Source organism: Zymoseptoria tritici, chromosome 13 (genome assembly GCF_000219625.1).
Source record: "Zymoseptoria tritici IPO323 chromosome 13, whole genome shotgun sequence".
NCBI classification, from domain to species: domain Eukaryota; kingdom Fungi; phylum Ascomycota; class Dothideomycetes; order Mycosphaerellales; family Mycosphaerellaceae; genus Zymoseptoria; species Zymoseptoria tritici.
The window spans coordinates 972,782-989,695 of record NC_018206.1 but is presented as its reverse complement, the minus strand read 5'-3'; the positions used below and the strand labels follow the sequence as shown (position 1 = coordinate 989,695).

The 16,914-nt window shown below is 54.4% G+C and overlaps 7 protein-coding genes across 7 annotated transcripts; 1 reads left to right on the top strand and 6 right to left on the bottom strand.

Moving 5' to 3' along the window:
• Window positions 1–1,601: 1,601 nt before the first annotated feature.
• MYCGRDRAFT_78009 (uncharacterized protein) lies at window positions 1,602–2,351 on the bottom strand (the record flags this gene model as incomplete). The annotated part of the gene is made up of 2 exons (XM_003847610.1): window positions 1,602–1,988; window positions 2,040–2,351. Coding segments are annotated over 2 exons (699 nt in total), but the record flags the coding sequence as incomplete, so codon positions are not given.
• Window positions 2,352–2,688: 337 nt separating this feature from the next.
• Window positions 2,689–3,473, bottom strand: MYCGRDRAFT_106565 (uncharacterized protein; the record flags this gene model as incomplete). Its single annotated transcript, XM_003847609.1, has 2 exons — window positions 2,689–3,159; window positions 3,223–3,473. 2 exons carry the CDS (start codon window positions 3,411–3,413, stop codon window positions 2,880–2,882), a joined length of 471 nt encoding a protein of 156 aa, XP_003847657.1.
• Window positions 3,474–4,140: 667 nt separating this feature from the next.
• On the bottom strand, window positions 4,141–5,483 carry MYCGRDRAFT_106564 (uncharacterized protein; the record flags this gene model as incomplete). The annotated part of the gene is made up of 6 exons (XM_003847608.1): window positions 4,141–4,214; window positions 4,272–4,504; window positions 4,559–4,739; window positions 4,796–4,854; window positions 4,910–4,942; window positions 5,001–5,483. The coding sequence occupies 6 exons, from the start codon at window positions 5,028–5,030 to the stop codon at window positions 4,154–4,156; spliced, it is 597 nt and encodes a 198-aa protein (XP_003847656.1).
• A 662-nt stretch (window positions 5,484–6,145) lies between these two features.
• On the bottom strand, window positions 6,146–6,872 carry MYCGRDRAFT_77999 (uncharacterized protein; the record flags this gene model as incomplete). The annotated part of the gene is made up of 1 exon (XM_003847607.1): window positions 6,146–6,872. One exon carries the CDS (start codon window positions 6,854–6,856, stop codon window positions 6,146–6,148), a length of 711 nt encoding a protein of 236 aa, XP_003847655.1.
• A 206-nt stretch (window positions 6,873–7,078) lies between these two features.
• On the top strand, window positions 7,079–8,901 carry MYCGRDRAFT_111717 (putative lipoate synthase; the record flags this gene model as incomplete). The annotated part of the gene is made up of 3 exons (XM_003847643.1): window positions 7,079–8,314; window positions 8,529–8,630; window positions 8,803–8,901. The coding sequence occupies 3 exons, from the start codon at window positions 7,079–7,081 to the stop codon at window positions 8,899–8,901; spliced, it is 1,437 nt and encodes a 478-aa protein (XP_003847691.1).
• Window positions 8,902–10,523: 1,622 nt separating this feature from the next.
• Window positions 10,524–11,114, bottom strand: MYCGRDRAFT_106562 (uncharacterized protein; the record flags this gene model as incomplete). The annotated part of the gene is made up of 1 exon (XM_003847606.1): window positions 10,524–11,114. One exon carries the CDS (start codon window positions 11,035–11,037, stop codon window positions 10,786–10,788), a length of 252 nt encoding a protein of 83 aa, XP_003847654.1.
• A 1,407-nt stretch (window positions 11,115–12,521) lies between these two features.
• Window positions 12,522–13,558, bottom strand: MYCGRDRAFT_111715 (uncharacterized protein; the record flags this gene model as incomplete). Its single annotated transcript, XM_003847605.1, has 2 exons — window positions 12,522–13,036; window positions 13,126–13,558. The coding sequence occupies 2 exons, from the start codon at window positions 13,280–13,282 to the stop codon at window positions 12,522–12,524; spliced, it is 672 nt and encodes a 223-aa protein (XP_003847653.1).
• Window positions 13,559–16,914: the final 3,356 nt, after the last annotated feature.

Here is a 16,914-nt window from a genome sequence, read left to right as displayed (position 1 = left end):
ACATACACTGTCCAGCCCGGCCAACCACCTCCGATTCCCCGTCACCTTTCTTGAAACGCCTGACATCCACTTCGCCATGGGTGGGAGAGAGAATTCATGGTTCCGTGTAGACAGCACCACGTGTAGGTGGCCTGAGGCTTCCAAGGTATTGCAGCTTGAGCGGCAATGTAGCCACCTACTGGCAGCGCGCACCACCGCCAGGGAAACCGCGCATGTCGCAGGCAAGGTTGTTCGTAGTACACGGAGCGCGCTATGAGAGGCAGGATGGTCAGCACAACGATGTGACTCACGATGAGGGGCCGAGGGCTGTCAAGTCGAACATCACGTACCTTGTCACAATCCTTCTGGTTCGGACCATCGTAGCAGGTTCCGAAAAACCTGTTGGCGTGGCCGACGCCGGGTTTGTTGCAGGTCTGATCCGTTGTCAGTGAAGGCGCACTTGAGTAGCAGGAGCAGGTGGACGCACAGCCGAGGCAAGGGCCGACGCGGCCATGGCGAGGATGATGGAGAGTTGCAAGATCTGCATGATGTCCTGCTTGTCGTTGATCGAGTGATCGTTTGCTTGTGATATGTTTGTTGATTCCCGTGGGGCCCCTGTGTTGTGTCGTGGGAATGTCGCGAACGAAAGGAAGGTGGACAAGGTGGATAATGTCCGCTCATATATGCCTCGCACAGCAATCGGATTGGCACGGTGATTGATGCAAGGAATTGCCTTACAGATCGGACTGGTCAAAGCCGCGAGAGGATGCCTGCCACGGCGGGACGGAAAATGCTGCACGGATCGGGTGGACTGGCATCGATCGATTTCCACACATCGACGAGATTGGATGACCAGCTTCCACGAAGGATGTGCCAGGTCGTCCAGATCGTCCCAGAGCTGATCAGGTCGTGTCGGATTCGTACGGAAAGTCTGTGCAAGAAACCACCTTTGTTCAGATCAAGATGCTTGCCACTGACGGACCAAATTTCTCATCTCCTTCCGTCATTGGAAAGACGGAAATCGATTGATCCTCACACATCAACGAGATCGACGGAGCAAGTCACATGGATCCCATGCCAGGTCTTCCGATGTTGCCGCGTCAATGTCAGGGCAGAGGCAGTTCCGCGAGTCCGGTGATGCCAGTAATGATCTCGTGACAGAACGTCCAGGCGCTCAGCACGAACCATTGGAAACTATATCGCTGCCCAGGAGAGTGCCATATCAGGCCGTCCGATGTCTGTCTGTCCACTACCAGACCGAAACCCAGCAATGATGTCGTGGCAGGGATTCCAAGCGCTCAGTCCAAGCGCTCGACACACTCCATCGGAAACCATATCGCAGCCTTTTCGCAACAGTGTGTCGACAATCTTGTGGTCTTGGATCAGCGAGATGCTATCACTGACAGCGACAGCGAAAGGTGATGCACTCATACTTGTGCGAGGTACATCGTGTGATGCACACATTGGAGAGCTGTCGCCGGAAGCTCGAATTCTCAAGCTTGACGAACCCCGGATCTGCTTTACCCCAACGACCAGGATCCAAACCCGGTCAGTCCGACAATCGAAGTCCTCACGATCGATCAGTTCAGCCCTCGCGCGCTGGGTCCTTCCCTTCCCATCGTCCTCCACCTCTCGACATGCACCAACGGATCCTTCAGCCCTTCAATGCCCACAAATCCGTCCAACCCCTTGACACTGTCGATCCAAGCCTCCACATGTCCATACGGCTCAAGACTGACGTCTCCCATCGGTGCCAGAGCGACATACACGAAAACCGCCAGGTCCGCAATCGTTGGCCGACTCAAAGCCAACCACTTCGCACCCGCGAGGTGTGCATCGAGGACTTGCAGCGACTTCTTCGAGCGGATGACGCCTTCTTTGAAGAGCGTCTCAAGTTCAGGTTTGGACCAGTTGGAAGCGGGACCGAGACCATTGAAGGGACCGCCGTAGGAGAGCATGGCGCGGGGAGTGAAGACGCCGTATTGGATCCAGGAATTGGCGAAGGACAGCTATTGGCGTTTCGTTAGCAACGACGAGTGAATCGAGAGGTCTCGACATGCCCAATTCACAATCTCAGCCTGCTCTCCCACGTCCTTCGACCAATATGAACTCGGTCCATCCTGCTTCCCTGCATTTCCATACTTGCCTGCTAGCCAGACGAGAATCGCCGAGGAGTCGTTGAAAAGCTTCCCATCGTCCACGAGGCATGGCACTTCGCCTCGGGGATTGATGGTCAAGTATTTCTCTGAATGCTGCTCGTCGGCTTGCAGGTCGATCTCGACTTCTTGGAGAGGTATGTGGAGGATCGAAGCAAGGAGTCGGATTTTGTAGCTGTTGCCCGAGGCGGCGGAGGTGTAGAGAATTGCTGTCATGGTTGTGAATTAGTAGTTCTTTTGAGAGGTATGTGTCGTGTTGTTAGAAGCAGTCAAAGACCAGGGCAGTCAAGCAAGTCGATGAGCTTCATGTGCGGTCCTCGGCTGCACCATCTTCAGCTCCGTGGCGTAGGTTTGAAGATAGCCGGACCAAGATCGTCGCACATCTCAAGCTACCAAAGGATATTTTGCCGATACGACTGACTGGTACTCGCCAGCTCGAATGATCAAGTTGTAGTCTGGTCAGACGCACTGTGGCTCACGAGAATGCCATGTGCACGATAGCCTAGCACACCAAGCAGTCTCGCGGGATGCATACAGTCGGCGCAAGCGTTTTGAAACGGGACAGAGTGTGGTGTTCTTGTGTATGTACAGCAAACCCATATCTTCTGCTCCATTCAATGCAATGCAAAACATTCATCTGACAGATGGTCCAGCGCTCTCTTCCTCAGTCCTCGATACTCCTTCTTCATTCCCCTGCTCCTCCTCTCGCCACCTGTATCCCCTCCTCTCCTCCCCCACATCCATCTAATACTGACTAGCCGCCTGCTGACAAGCCTTCAACTGATCCAAATACCACCCACAAATCGTCAGACTCCCCTGGTTCTGATCCATACACTGACGGAAATTGTTGACATCGTTCGCGCAAGCGCCCTGAGCGGCGTTGGACTGGCTCATCGCGGAGCTCTGGTACATGCCGTTATCCTGCTGGTCGACGGGCGCGGCTTGCTCTTGCTGGGCGCTGCTGCTGCCGCCGCCGAACCAGCCGCCGACGGCGTGGCCAATGGAGGATCCGACTGCTACACCGCTGTGAGGGGAGGAATGTTAGTGGCGGATTCGCTTGGATCGAGGATGAGGGTGTGGGGCTTACGCGGCGGTGCTGGCCATCTGGCCGAAGAGTCCGGAGCCGCCGCTTTGGGCTTGAGGAGGAGCCTGAGCTTGTGGTCGCTGAGGCTGCGCGGCGGAGGTCGATGCTGGGCGGGCTTGGGTTGGTGGGGCTGGGCGCTGCTGGACGGTTGGGCGCCTTGGAGCGGAAGCTGGACCACGGGATTGACGAGGCATGATGGCGGTGTTGATGCTGGTGATGTTGTTGTGGTGTGGTTTGATGTGTAGTTGTAGGCGTTGGATGGCAAAGAGGAAGAAGTGAAGCTGATGGCGAAGATGGAAAGCTCGGGAATCGGAAGCTCAAGTTTGTGTGGCGTTGATTGGTTGACCCATCAAATTCTACCGATCACATGACGAGATATTGATGTGCCATTTGAAGGTGCATGCTCCTGTCGTCTTTCTCATGGCATGGTACAGACTACCTTAAAATCAGCGACTCACTGCCAACGCAATGCTTGACGGACAGACAGCTCGGCATTGCTCACCAGAGTTATGAAGAGGTCAGCAGGCTCTTTGCGGAACAAGATGTCAACGACGTAGGGGGAGCTTTCAGTGCCATGTTGCAACGATAATAGACATCTTCTCGACACGAGTGGCAAACAGGACCAATATCTTCGTGTCTCACGGGCTAGTGGTTGAAGAACCTCAATTACCTCTGCTGTTCAGAGGAGTGCAGAGCTCAACAGAGACAGCCATACAGCTGATTAGGCGAACGACGTTCTAACATGACAGTAGAAGTGATTTGCATTGCAGTACGTGAAGAAGCTGATGCGTCCGTTCTCATGGCGTGTCGGGGAGTACCGAATACCGCTTCGTCGAACATGAAGAGCTGGTGATGAGTCGTACGTGAGAGGGTATTGAGAGTGGCTGTCGAGATGCGCGTTGAATTGTAGAGTCGGGCCTGCGGAAATGTTCGCTCATAGAATCGTGCACTTCGACTTCTTCGCCTTTGCAATAGGTCGTGGGCTGATGACGGCTCTGAGAATGCAGAGTCAGTATAATTCGCACAGGAGAAACACACTTTCTTAAACTCACTTGATCGCCTCGTCGAATACGCTCTTCAAATTTCGCTGCGTCAACGCGGAGCACTCCAGGTATTTCACCGCCTTGATGTCCTTGGCCACCTGAACCGCCTGCTCGTATTGGATCGGTGCCATCTTTCTTTGGCGAAGCTGCTCGCGAACCTCGGGATCGTCTCGTAGATCCAGCTTCGTGCCGACAAGGATGATGGGCACGCCAGGTGCATGGTGCTCGATTTCGGGGTACCACTGTGGTGGAATTGATTAGCCATGTAGATGGAGGTATTGCAATGGAGGGCTCACCTTTGCCTTGACGTTGTCGAAGGATGACGGGCTGACGATGGAGAAGCAGATTAAGAAGACATCCGTCTGTGGGTATGACAACGGTCGAAGTCGGTCGTAGTCCTCCTGTCCGGCTGTATCCCAAAGTCCTAGACTTATCGGCTTGTTGTCTACCATGACACTCGCGGAGTAGTTGTCGAAGCTGGTATATTATCAGCTGGGATGCATCTCCAAGCGCAAGTGAGCGCGCAGCCTTACACTGTAGGTATGTATTCGCCTGGAAAGGCATTTGTTGTGTAGGATATCAAAAGACATGTCTGCGACGAGTCAGTCTGTGCAACCTCTCCCAGACCTCTTCAACACAAGTCATACCTTGCCGACTGCACCATCACCCGTCACCACGCACTGTCGAGGGATATCAGCGATTGTGTTTCACAGCCTCGTGGGTTGTGCTGCTGCCCACCTTCAACGACTGTGTCGCCTGGGTCGCCATTTCCACAAGCCGTGTGTATCACTGCTACCGCACTGTGTATTGAGAAGAGAACCTCCGATTGTCGTACCGCACAAGATATTCTCGCGATGCTCTTTCGTTCGAGTTCGTGGTAGCGAGTGGTTCTAGACGGGCGCGTGTCTCGTGGCGATCGATCGGCCGGTCGTGTGTCCCTTCCCTCTCTTCAAGTACTGTTGATGCGGCTGCTTCGTTCTCGCGGCGTCTCTCTCCAGTGTAGGCGGGCTGGTGAAATGGTCCGGGTCGGTCAATGTACTCCGCGGCGAGGATGGGAAGGCCGAGCAAGCACAGCAGTTGTCGTTGGCAATCCGGGGGTTCAACAGGTGGTGAAGGGACGGCCCGACGGTAGATCTCTCCGAACCGATTGAGATGAGTGTCTGGAAGAGGGGAGGGGGTGGAACACGCGTTGGTCTCGTGTTGTGCTAGTCGTGTTTGCTCATTATTGCGAGGCGATGTTGTACGTGAAAAGTGCAGAGGAATGGAGGAGCTGAGGAGATGGAGTTTTACGCGGTGAAGTAAATGCTGGCCTCGCCCGCTGGCCAGCATGCAGCCAAGCCCGCGAGCAATGTGGGCGGGTTACGATCAAGATGGAGACACTTTTGAATGAGATTCTTTGCTTTGTACATGACAACACTCTCACTTGTCTGTGGTGTGATTAATATAGTGCGTCTTTACTGCGCTCGACCGGTGCACACTATGCTATGCGGAATTGACATCCTCCTGGGCGTCCACGAAATCGATGCGTTGGAGCTGGACATCCCGCGACTCCACAGTTTGACAGCAGAGTATGCATGCGACTGCCGAAAGCCAACACGACATACAACAGCCGGAGCCACAGCATCTCCTGTTCTCGGTCTGCAAACCCCGTGGCTTGACCGTGAGCGACCTGGTGACATGCTCTGTGGTGCATGTCTTGGGCTTTGGTGGCGTCTGCATCGCTGGAGTGGAGTTGTATATTGCTCCTCTACCCTGCTGCACCCTGGGTATGCCGCCGTCTTGTCATTGGAGACGTATCACGGTCTCTTTGATTTGACGTCTCATGCTGACGTCTTGGCTGTCGTCAACAGCTCGTTCAGCCCTCTCAATACCTTATGACCGCCTCACGCCGCCTTCTCTGCACTGATCTTCTCCAACGCCTTCCTCTTCCGCTGGATATCAGCAAGCTCAGTGTCTCCCACCTCAGCCTTCCTCTTCTTCTCGATATCCGCCAGCTCTGCCATCTTCTCCACAATCGTCGTCTTCAAATCTCCCGTGCCATCCTTTCTGCTCAGCACCTCCGCAAACCACTGCTCAATCTCTCTGTCCGCCTCTGTGTCCCCAGCATAGACATCATAGCCAATCCCACTCCTCACATAATCTCTCAAATCTTCCGTATCCGCGACATCGGCGAACTTCATAAACGCACCCACGCTAGCCATGAACACCGCTCCCACATTCAGCGTAGCCAGGAAAAGAGCTTCCGCAGCGTCCAAACCTCCCTCAGCTTTCGGCGGTGTATTTGAAGGTGTAAACTTTGGCAACTCCAGTTTCGCGTCCTTGCCAACGGTCGGTTGTAGATGCGGATACATTGCCAGCTTCTTCTTCGTCAATGCTCGTCGAGTCACCAAAGCAGTCAAGCAGGTGAATGCCAGTCCTCCGAAGAACATGGCATTTTGTCGGCGGGCGCGATGTGCGGCATCTATTCGTTTTGGGAGGGCGGGCTGCGCAGGAACAGAGTCGAGTTCATCTTTGAGCTTTGCGTTCTCAGCGAGTTGATTATTGACTTGCGTGCGGAGGTCGCCAGGCGCGAAGTACTTCTCCCACCAAGACATTCATGCAATGAGTGATGCGACGATGAGTGAAGGTAGATCGATGGATGGACGACCTGCGAACGACAACAGGTCCAAAAGAGCTTACCCAAAGATGATCGGCGGGTAAAGCCGGCCTTTGAAAGACCCTGGTTTTGTCGACATCTTCAATGGACTGTTGGGCTTCAAGTTGCCACACAACTTCTCCTCGACCACACCTCCTCCTCCGTCTGGACAATTCACATAATGGCGGCCCTCCGACTACCCTCACGACGCATCCTATCCTCCGCCGCCCGCGAGAGCAGACAATCCACCCTCCTCTCACAAACCCGCTCCTTCGCCACAACAGTCACCGATGCGCCTCCACCAACAACAACCCAATCAACCCCCCGACCCGCCACCTCGTTCTCCGACCGTCTCAACAGCGGCCCCTCCTTCAACGACTTCGTCGCGCCCACATCAGACGAACCCCTCACCCAAGAAGACATCTACGAATTACAAACCGTTCAAATCGGACCCTCAGGCCGAAAACGAACCCACACCCGCCTCCCCTCCTGGCTCAAAACCCCCATCCCCTCCAACGACAACTTCAAACGCATAAAAAACGACCTCCGAGGTCTCGGTCTCCACACAGTCTGCGAGGAAGCCCGATGTCCCAACATCAGCGACTGCTGGGGCGGCTCCTCCAAGTCCGCCGCGACCGCAACAATCATGCTCATGGGCGACACCTGCACCCGCGGCTGCCGTTTCTGCAGCGTCAAAACCTCCAATAAACCCGCACCTCTTGACCCCCACGAACCCGAAAATACCGCCGAAGCACTCAAGAGATGGGGACTTGGCTACGTGGTGCTCACGAGCGTCGACCGCGACGATTTAGCAGATGGTGGAAGCCACCACTTCGCGGAAACAATCATTAAAATCAAGCAAAAAGCGCCTCAAATCCTCGTGGAAGCTCTCACAGGCGACTATGCGGGAGATCTGGAACAAGTCGCGCTCGTAGCCCGCAGCGGACTAGATGTCTACGCCCACAACATGGAGACAACCGAGGAATTAACCCCCTCCGTCCGCGATCGCCGGGCAAAATACCACCAATCCCTTTCCGTGCTGCGCGCCGCGAAAGAAGCGAAACCGGACCTTATCACCAAAACGTCCATAATGCTCGGACTTGGGGAGACGGAAGAGCAGCTCTGGCAAGTGCTCAAGGATTTGAGGGCGGTGAATGTGGATGTCGTGACGTTTGGACAATACATGCGTCCGACGAAGAGGCATATGAAAGTACACGAGTACGTCACACCGGATACATTTGAGTTGTGGAGACAGCGGGCACTGGATTTGGGATTTTTGTATTGTGCGAGTGGGCCGTTGGTGAGGAGTAGTTATAAAGCGGGAGAGGCGTTTATTGAGAATGTGTTGAAGAAGAGGGCGAGGCATAGTAGTTTATTGGCGGCGGAGGGGGTCAAGGACTTCAAGGAGTTTAAGAATGTATAGTGGGTGTGTGGGAAGTGGTGGGTATATGGGCGAGAACGGCGTTCTGCACAACAGCATTGCACGGCAAGGACATGCGATCTGGGGAGGAATGATTCATCACGATATAGCGAGGCGTTTACAAAAATCCAGTCGGCACTCAACTGCCTTTCCGTACGGTAATTATTCCTGCGAAGAGAAGATCCTGCTTCGTGGAATCATCACCGTCCAGGGACGTGGTCACAGCGCACAGACTGAAATCGTTTCCATCTCCACCTACATCAACCTCACCTGGGTGTTGCCCCCTCGAACCCCGCATCGAACACTCCACAAGGTAACCAACGACTTGACGACTTGACAAGACAAGACATCCGCACGGCTCTCCCCCCAAGAAACGCAGGGATCGTTTAGGTTGTCAAGCAGCTGACTTCCCTTCCAACCGCTCTCTTTCAACCAAAGAATCTGACCCTAAGCACCCCCTCCACGTACACCAACCACCACGAAAGACATCCCCCCCCCCTAAGACCCCACTGCCACTCTCCCCTTCCTCTACCATTCAGCACTACCTTACTTCCTCCAGTCCCGCTTCCCGATCCGACCGATAATTTTTTTGATCATGTCACCAACCCCAACACCACCCATGTCTCCCCCATCATCCCCACTCCTCCGCCCCCTCGTATTCCCAAGACTATCCCATCGATACCCTTCAACCACTCCCTCCTACTCCTCCTCCTCCACCACCGCAAACGTCTCCACTCATTCGAAGGCCTTGAAAAGAAAAAAAAGGAAAGTCGTCGACGACGAAACGACACTCGCAAACGCTCAGCATAAAGTCTCCTCGCTTTCTGGTCCGTCGCTGGGATATTTGATTTTCGGAACTCAGTGCTACACGACCTGGGATGGAACATGTTCGTCAGGCGGGAGGGAGGGAGATGGAGGAGGAGGAGCAGAGGAGGGGGATTCGAAGGGTTGTTTTGCCGGTGGGTTTGGGGGTGGGTTTGGGGGTGGGGATTGTTGGGGTTGGGTGGGTACGTAAGGGAGATGGAGATAGGGGGGAGGATGGGGGTTGAGGGAGGGAGAGAGGGGGGAGGAGGGGTAAGGGGACGTGGGAAGGGAGGGTGAGGGGGATTGGTAATGATGGTTGGGGGGTGTATGATTCTATTCCCTCGACTCTCGGTCGGCTGCATTGGACTGGACTGGACTATTCTGGATCCTCTCAAACTGGATGCAGTCGTCCACCTCTCCTACGACGACCTAAACCTCCTCCTTAACCCGCCAAAAACCCTCTCCCTCTTCCTCTGCCGTAACCGAATATTCACCATCTGCCCCCTCTCTCGATCGGGAAAACTCTCCGCTTTCAAAGCATCCTCCACCTCCACCTCCCCTTCATCGTCCACATCCGACTTCCACCATCCTCGTACCCTCCTCGTACCCGCGGACGTCGAAGTCTTGGTGCTCTTCCCACTGGTCGAACTCTTCGCCAAAGGGGATCCACCTTCTGGTTCCATAGAATCCACCCTCGGGCTTCCAATAGACAGCCTTGGGCTGCCATCCTCCTCCTCATCATCCTCACCCAGCAACTCCTCCACCATTCCCCTCGTCCACTCCGCCTCAACCCTCAAATGTCCAATCGCCCAACTCGCCAACTCCGGCGCGACGAGGGTATCCCCCGAATCATCCGGGAAGGAGCGGAGGATATCCCCTTCCAGATCCATGAGGTCGAGGGCGCGGGTGCAGTGGCAGTCGACTTCTTCTCCTTCTTCTTCTCCAGAGGCATTCTGGATCGGAGAGTCGCGACGGCGGAGGGGGAGGAGGTTCGTCCAAGATCGGGAAGTTTTGACGGGAGTTTGAGGGAGGCTTCCATAGGGTGGGTTCGAGATGCGTGATGCCCGTGATTTGGCGCAGACGTGGTTGTCCATTTCTTCCCATGTTGGGGCTTCTGCGGTGGAGGAGGGGGAGGGGAGGGTGGTGGTTGAGCTGAAGCGGTTGGTGCGGTCTCTTCCCCTCCGCTGCTGAACGGACTTTTGTTGGCTATTACGACGTAAACGTTGGCTTCGTTTCTCGGCGACTAGACATCGTAATGTGGAGAGGTCGAGGATATCTTTCGCGATGGGAATGACGTCCACGGCGGCGATGCGGTTGGAGGCGAGGAGACGATTCATGCGGCGGGTGAGATCGGTGGAGATTTGGAGGATGAGGTCGCGGCTGGCAGTGGGGAGGGAGGTGAGGGTTCTGGTGCCGTGGCAGGGTGTTGTGGAGTCCATGCTGGGTGTTGAAGTTGGAGACATTGTTCGGGTGTTGTGGTGGAAGGAGTGGAGAGGAGAGAAGAGAAGAGGATCTTAAAAAGAACTGAGCGAATAGTCCGTCGTCGAGAAATGGCAGAGGCCCTAGAGTCCAGCAATCCGCGAGTTTGTTCGTTTCGCGCCGTCACAAGCAACCAGCGGTACTACGCCAGAAAATATCCGGTCGCGTCCATGTTCCTCGTCTTCTCAATCACAGTCGTGGTCCAAGAATTGCCGAGTCCGTGCCGTGGTATGGCTGCAGAGCCGATCGGAGAAAGGAACGTGGTACGGTAAAGAGGGAGTGAGAACCAGCGATACGAGAGCGTCGAAGAGAGGGCGAGTGAGGACTTGTTGGTGGGAAGTGGGTGAATGATACAGGTCCCTCGACTCCTCTCGGTTCCGGCGGATTAGACTTCTTCTAGACGACCGTTGATTTCGTATCGCTCCAAACGTTCGCATGGAGGTCTGATAACGAACGAAGGAGGGCTTGCGTGCCGGTTTTCCAGGGCGAGTGAAATGGATTATGGAGGGGAGTGGTGGTTGGTGGGCTGTGTTGAGAGAATAGAACTAGTGGGGGTGCAAGCTAGAGAGGGAATGGAAGAATACGGAAAGCTTGTTGCTGGAGGGTGTGGAGCCGGGATGGATGGATTTGATGGATTTGAAGGGTGAACTGCAGGACGGAATCATGCGTATGCGATGCGTATGCGGGCAAGAGGATGAGATGTGCTTGTGACAACCAGAAGGCATTGGAATGCTTAGGACCGATCTGGATGTCCTACCCTATGATTTGTTGTTGTCGTCCATCAAATCTCACCACACCTTTTGTCTCTCCACTCCTTCCCCTTCAACCGCGGTCACGAGCAGCGATAACCAACGAACGAAATCCGATGACAGCCCGCACCATGTCCGACGTCCCAATCCGATGCGACCAGGATATATGACAGGGGCTTGTCAATCGTGGTGAATCGTGCATCGTGATTGCGCACTCTTTGGACTTTTGCAAACCGAAGCTCGGGTCAAGGAGTGTGCCGTGTCCCGTAATGACCCGGAGTGAGTGTGGAGCAAGCGCGGCTACTAGGCCCGACGTCTGGGACTTCTAGACTTCGCTTGTGAATGCGATTTGAGCATCCCTTCCAGCCTTCCAGGTTCTTTCCGCTATCCTTGCTCGGACGATTGTTGCTTGTACGTGCCAAAGTCCGCCTCCAGCGATCAAGTCTGAAAGACCATCCGCAATCGCAAGAGGAATCCCTCGCAATCCTCTTCCCTGTCCGCGATCTCTTTACCCCAGCGAACACGAACCCTACAGTCATTTCGACGATCGCGGGCTCGTGACAGACGGGACATGACGATATCTACAGCACAATCGTGATACGCGGCACATTTCCTCCGGCCGTGTCTCTCGCACGTGCGAACTGTCGTTGCTTGCCGCCATTATCGTGGAAAAGTCAACGATCGGCGAAATTTGCAGATTCCGTGATTTCGACTGCCTTCCAAAATGAGCTGTGGAGGGCATTATTTAAGCTCGCGCGATAAGCTCTTGCCAAGGTGGAGGGGGGAGTGCTTGTTTTTTTGGTGCCCTGCTTTTGTGAGAGTTGGTGATGGAGGGTTGGATGGGAGGAAGATTGGTTGTGAGGGATGGGTTTGATGACAGAGGATGTGAGCACGTTTTGAGTCTTTGTCGTCCAATAAGGGAGGAGAGTGGACGAGAGACCAAAGATCAGCAGTTCTTGACCGCTTCTTGAGAGTCTTGATTAGTAGGAAGAGAGTTGTTCATCGAGCGAAAACGGGTCGTGGGAAGGGATGCTGTGGTCATTCTGTACAATGTGCTCGAGTAAACGCGCGGCTTTCGCTGTACAGTGTTTGTGAGGTATCTCATACCGGCATGGCGACATCAGCGTCGCTTACTAACCCAACGCATGCGCAAGAAGTTCCATACTCATCCCTCAGAATTCCAAACCACCCTCCGAAAACTCCCCCGTGCCTCTTTTCCGAATGCCCACCTCCGGCAACTCCTTCTTCCGCGCATCACTCCCCTTCCTCGCCCCACTGCCTCCACTCCCCTTCCCACTGCCACCACTACCGTTGGTCCCCCCACTCCCACTCCCACTACCCCTCCTAACCTCCACCCCCACCCCCCCATCCCGATTAGCTCTCCAAACCCCCCCATCCTCAAACCACTCCTCCTTCCAAACCTCCACCTCGCCCTTAACCCTCTCCAACGCCTCCTCGCCACCCCTCCACGCCTCCCGTCGATGCGGCGCACTCACCGCGATCAAAATCGACTCCTCGCCGATATCCACCCGACCCAGACGGTGGGTGATCGCGATGGACGTGAGGGAATGCGAGGTGAGGATGGAGGTGGAGAGGCGGAGGAGAGTGCGGAGGGCGAGGGAGGGGTAGGTGGTGTAGGATAGGTGGGTTATGGGACGGGAGGGGGAGAAGTGGGAGCGGGTTGTTCCTGGAGGGAGTTAGTGGGGTGGGACGATGGGGTTGGGAAGGAGGGGGGTGATGGGGAAAGGGAGTGAGGGGAGGGTCTAGGAGACGTACCTGCGAAGAGCACGACTGCTCCCGCTTGGGGACTTTTGACGCGAGCCATTTGTGCGGTTGCGTCGAGAGGGTCGTAGGTGAGGGAGACGTAGATGTTGGGTTCGGTGAGGGATTGTTCGCCTGAGAATTGCTGCTTTGGAGGATCGGGAGGAGCCATGGTTGTGTAGAAGCGGCGTGGTCGATTGTGTGCGTTCTTTTTTGCCTTTTTGGAAAATGTGGGTTTGAATCTGTTCTGTATTCTTTCAGGTACACTTTCGATGCTGATGTGTATGCTCTCTCTCCAGCGAAAACTTGCTTATGTCCGAGTCTTGATCAAGCCGATGTGCTCGTAAATCCGAGTGCTAAACCTTGTCCAGATTTTGATGTAGAGTATGTTGCACCTTGACGAATGGTCGGGATCCGGTCTAGGATAATATATACAAGACAATGAATAGCGGTGAACACAGCGTAGTAATGAAACAGGACGGAAAGAGGTCAAACCTCGATGATGACTTCCACCGCTCGACGGTCATGCGATTGCAAGGATGCTGCTTATCGCTTTTGAAAGCCTTGCCGAGAGCCGAGCCGATTTCGGTCCGACTCCCCTGACTTTGACGACTTTCTTTCTTTGTACACTCACACTATTTCAACAACATCGATTTTGAAATTTGAGCACTTGGAGATACACGAAACTTGCTGGGCGATGACGGGAAATTTTGAAAAGGATCTATGAACGAGATGCTGCTCAGGCTTGAATTGAACTGCCTACATTCATGCAGTCTGAACAGCCGAGTTCAACGACAACATTTCTAATCACGAAGGACTCTACTGAGCGACGCTGTAAAAATCGTCGTTCGACTTTTCAGACCATGAAGACAGGTGGTGGTGGTGTTAAAAAGCTGGAGAACTTGCTCTCGGCCAAGATAAGAAAAGATTCCGCTCTCGATCCACCAACGTGAGCCGCTTCACTACACTTTGGCGGGCCAGCTGTGTTACGGACGAGTGGCACCAGGAAATGATGGCAATCATGCGTAAGGATCATGGGAAGTGCATCGTTCTGCACATGGCAGTGGCTGAGTACATTTTCAACTTGCGAGCCTGTATCTGTCAGCAGCATGCTGCCGCTCATATCGGCACTGCGGAACCAACTAGCGTTGAACTCGAACACGGTTCGGAGGGCCCGGCCTCACGAAGCAGGAGACCGACAACAGCCTTGTGTGGAAGCATAGGTGGACATCACGCGGATGGACTTGCTGACACGCTGTACACAGACCCGCCTGCTGCGGCCTCTTCGTCTTCTCTCTCTCTCTCTCTCTCTCTTTAACAAATTGCACTCGTGCTCCTCGTCAGCGTCTCGTTGACGAGACCGCGGTGCTCCTCGGCTTTATCGCAATCAACATCAAAACCAACACGACCGCCGCAAAACATCGTACGCTCGTCTTTTCTCGCATTCAATCCTGCCTCAAGCTGCTCCTTTCGACAGACTTGCACTTCCATAGCCGAGAACGAAGATGAACCCTCATCGCGCTGGCCAGCGCCGTCCAGTCTGAACGTCCACCCTTGCACTCTCGAGACCACTATCCTCCAAGGAAATGATCCCAGACTCGAGCAAGGAGCCTCCTCTCAAGCGTTCGAGGACTAGAGCCGTCGTGGAAGCAGCAGACCACCCGTTACTAGCAGATCCCGCAAGCTGTTGACCTCCTAGTTACGTAACTCCGCGCCACGATGGACCTTCTCACCTCGATTCTCACCTCGATTCTCACCTCGATTCTCACCTCGATCCTCTCCTCGCAACACCAGCAAGTTCCGGCACTGCTGTGATCGATTCCGCTCTCACGAATAGCCGGCCAAAACCATGCTACTCAAGAGGAAACCAATCCTCCCGCTAATGATGGCCTCACCGAGATCGTTCGTGGTCGGTTCATCGACGAGACTGGTACGCTGGCTGTCTCTTGCCATGTGTTGTCTACTACGATGGAGAAGGAAGTATGTCGCCCTTCATTATTAGAGCTTCTTCCAGTTTCGCACTGACTATTTCAAAGATCGCCCTCCACACTTGGAATGCTATAGTAATTACGAATGCTGTGCTAATAAAACTGGTTTTCCTACGTCGCGAGCGAATAATTGCTCTAGTCTATACTAACTATAACTTCCGATACTAATATGCAACAAAGGCGGGAAATGGTGTCCACCAGGCAGTTCTGTACAATCGATGAGACGTCGGGTGCAACGGTATGCGCCAACGATACCGATACCCAGCACTCTGGAGAAAGCGATGAGGAGCAGCACTAATTCACAGGACTCTATCACGGCGTTGAAGAGCTGCAGTATCGAGGAGGAGCGCAGATTGCACCTCACCTACAGTAACAGTGCTCACGGTCAGAGATTCGATCAATGCTCTTCCTGACGATCAAAATTTCCCCGGTCACGAAGGACTCTGGCAAACCGATACTGCAACACTCGACGTTCATCTTATCGTGTCAAAGGGTACGCCGAGCGTGACGAATGGACTGTGGACTGTTGACCCTGTCGGCGCGTGGAGGGCAGCGAGGACAGACTATTATTGGCACGACGAGTCACCCGATGGTAGAGATGCTCCGCCTACAACCTCATCGGGGGCTAGTATGGGATACTGGATGATGCTTTGAAGAATCGACGCAGAAGCCGATGAATCTCGAGTCTGGTCTGCTCTCAGCTTGTGGGCGGAACGTCTTGCTCCACGACCGACAAAGATGAGTCGCTGCACCGCACCTTCTGGCCAGCTGGATGGAGGATGAGTGGCGGCGGTATTGGTGGTGCTTCTTGTAGCCATGCATTTTCGGACTTTGCGGCGTGTTGGCGCATCGGAGTGCCGCCGGCGTTTGCAAGGTAGGGCATCTGCAGGCACCGATTGTTTCAATCTTCATGTAAATAGGACTTCGATCTCACGCCGGAATCGGATGCGGAGCATTCCGCTGTGCCAGCCCGCTGTGTCCTGTACATAAGGATGGTTCTAGCGCTCACGGTCGGGGAACTTGGTCGATGCCCAAGGATTCGGGAAACCGTCCAGTTTCTCGAGGTCATAGTGTATCGGAAGTCAAACGTGGACGGGACTTATCGGCCCTGCATCGGCTGCTGGGATGAATGATTACCACCACGCGGTGACTGGGTATAACTAAGGTTTCCGGCATACCCTTGTCAGCCCGTTGCCGCTCATTCGCGTGCTTATGCCCTCTTCGTCTTATTTCTTCTGCCCATCTCTTCTTTGCGCACTCGCATTCGCACTCCTTGCCTCACCAAGACGGCCGCTGCAAACGTTTGGTACATGCATCCTACGCAGCATCCGAATTCACCTATCGCTAACGCCTCCGGCAGACTTGCACCTCGACAATTCCAAACCCAAAAGCAAAACAATGAAGCGGTCCATCTATGCATTGCTCGCCATCGCCGCCACGGCCATCGCTCGAAAGCCCTTCACGCCTTGCTCACACGGAGAGAGGGGTACGTCGTTCCCCTTTGCATACGGATTTTCCGGGATCAAGCTCTAACTGTCCCAAAAAGCGCCTTGTCCCAACTGGCGGTGCTGTCATCCATTTGCCTGCGGGGACGACAAATACTGCCATCTGCCATGCGACTGGGGAGGGAGCTGGTGTCCGACTGGACAGCATTGTGACACCGATATAAAGACCCTGGAATATGGGAGCTGCGTCGGCAACTGAGGAGGCGATCACTTTCCTGCATCACTCTGCTAGAAAACTGAAGACTGGAGTGTATATGCGTTGATGAGGATTGTAGATTGATCATGGAGGTCGAAGTATACGATTCGGAAGC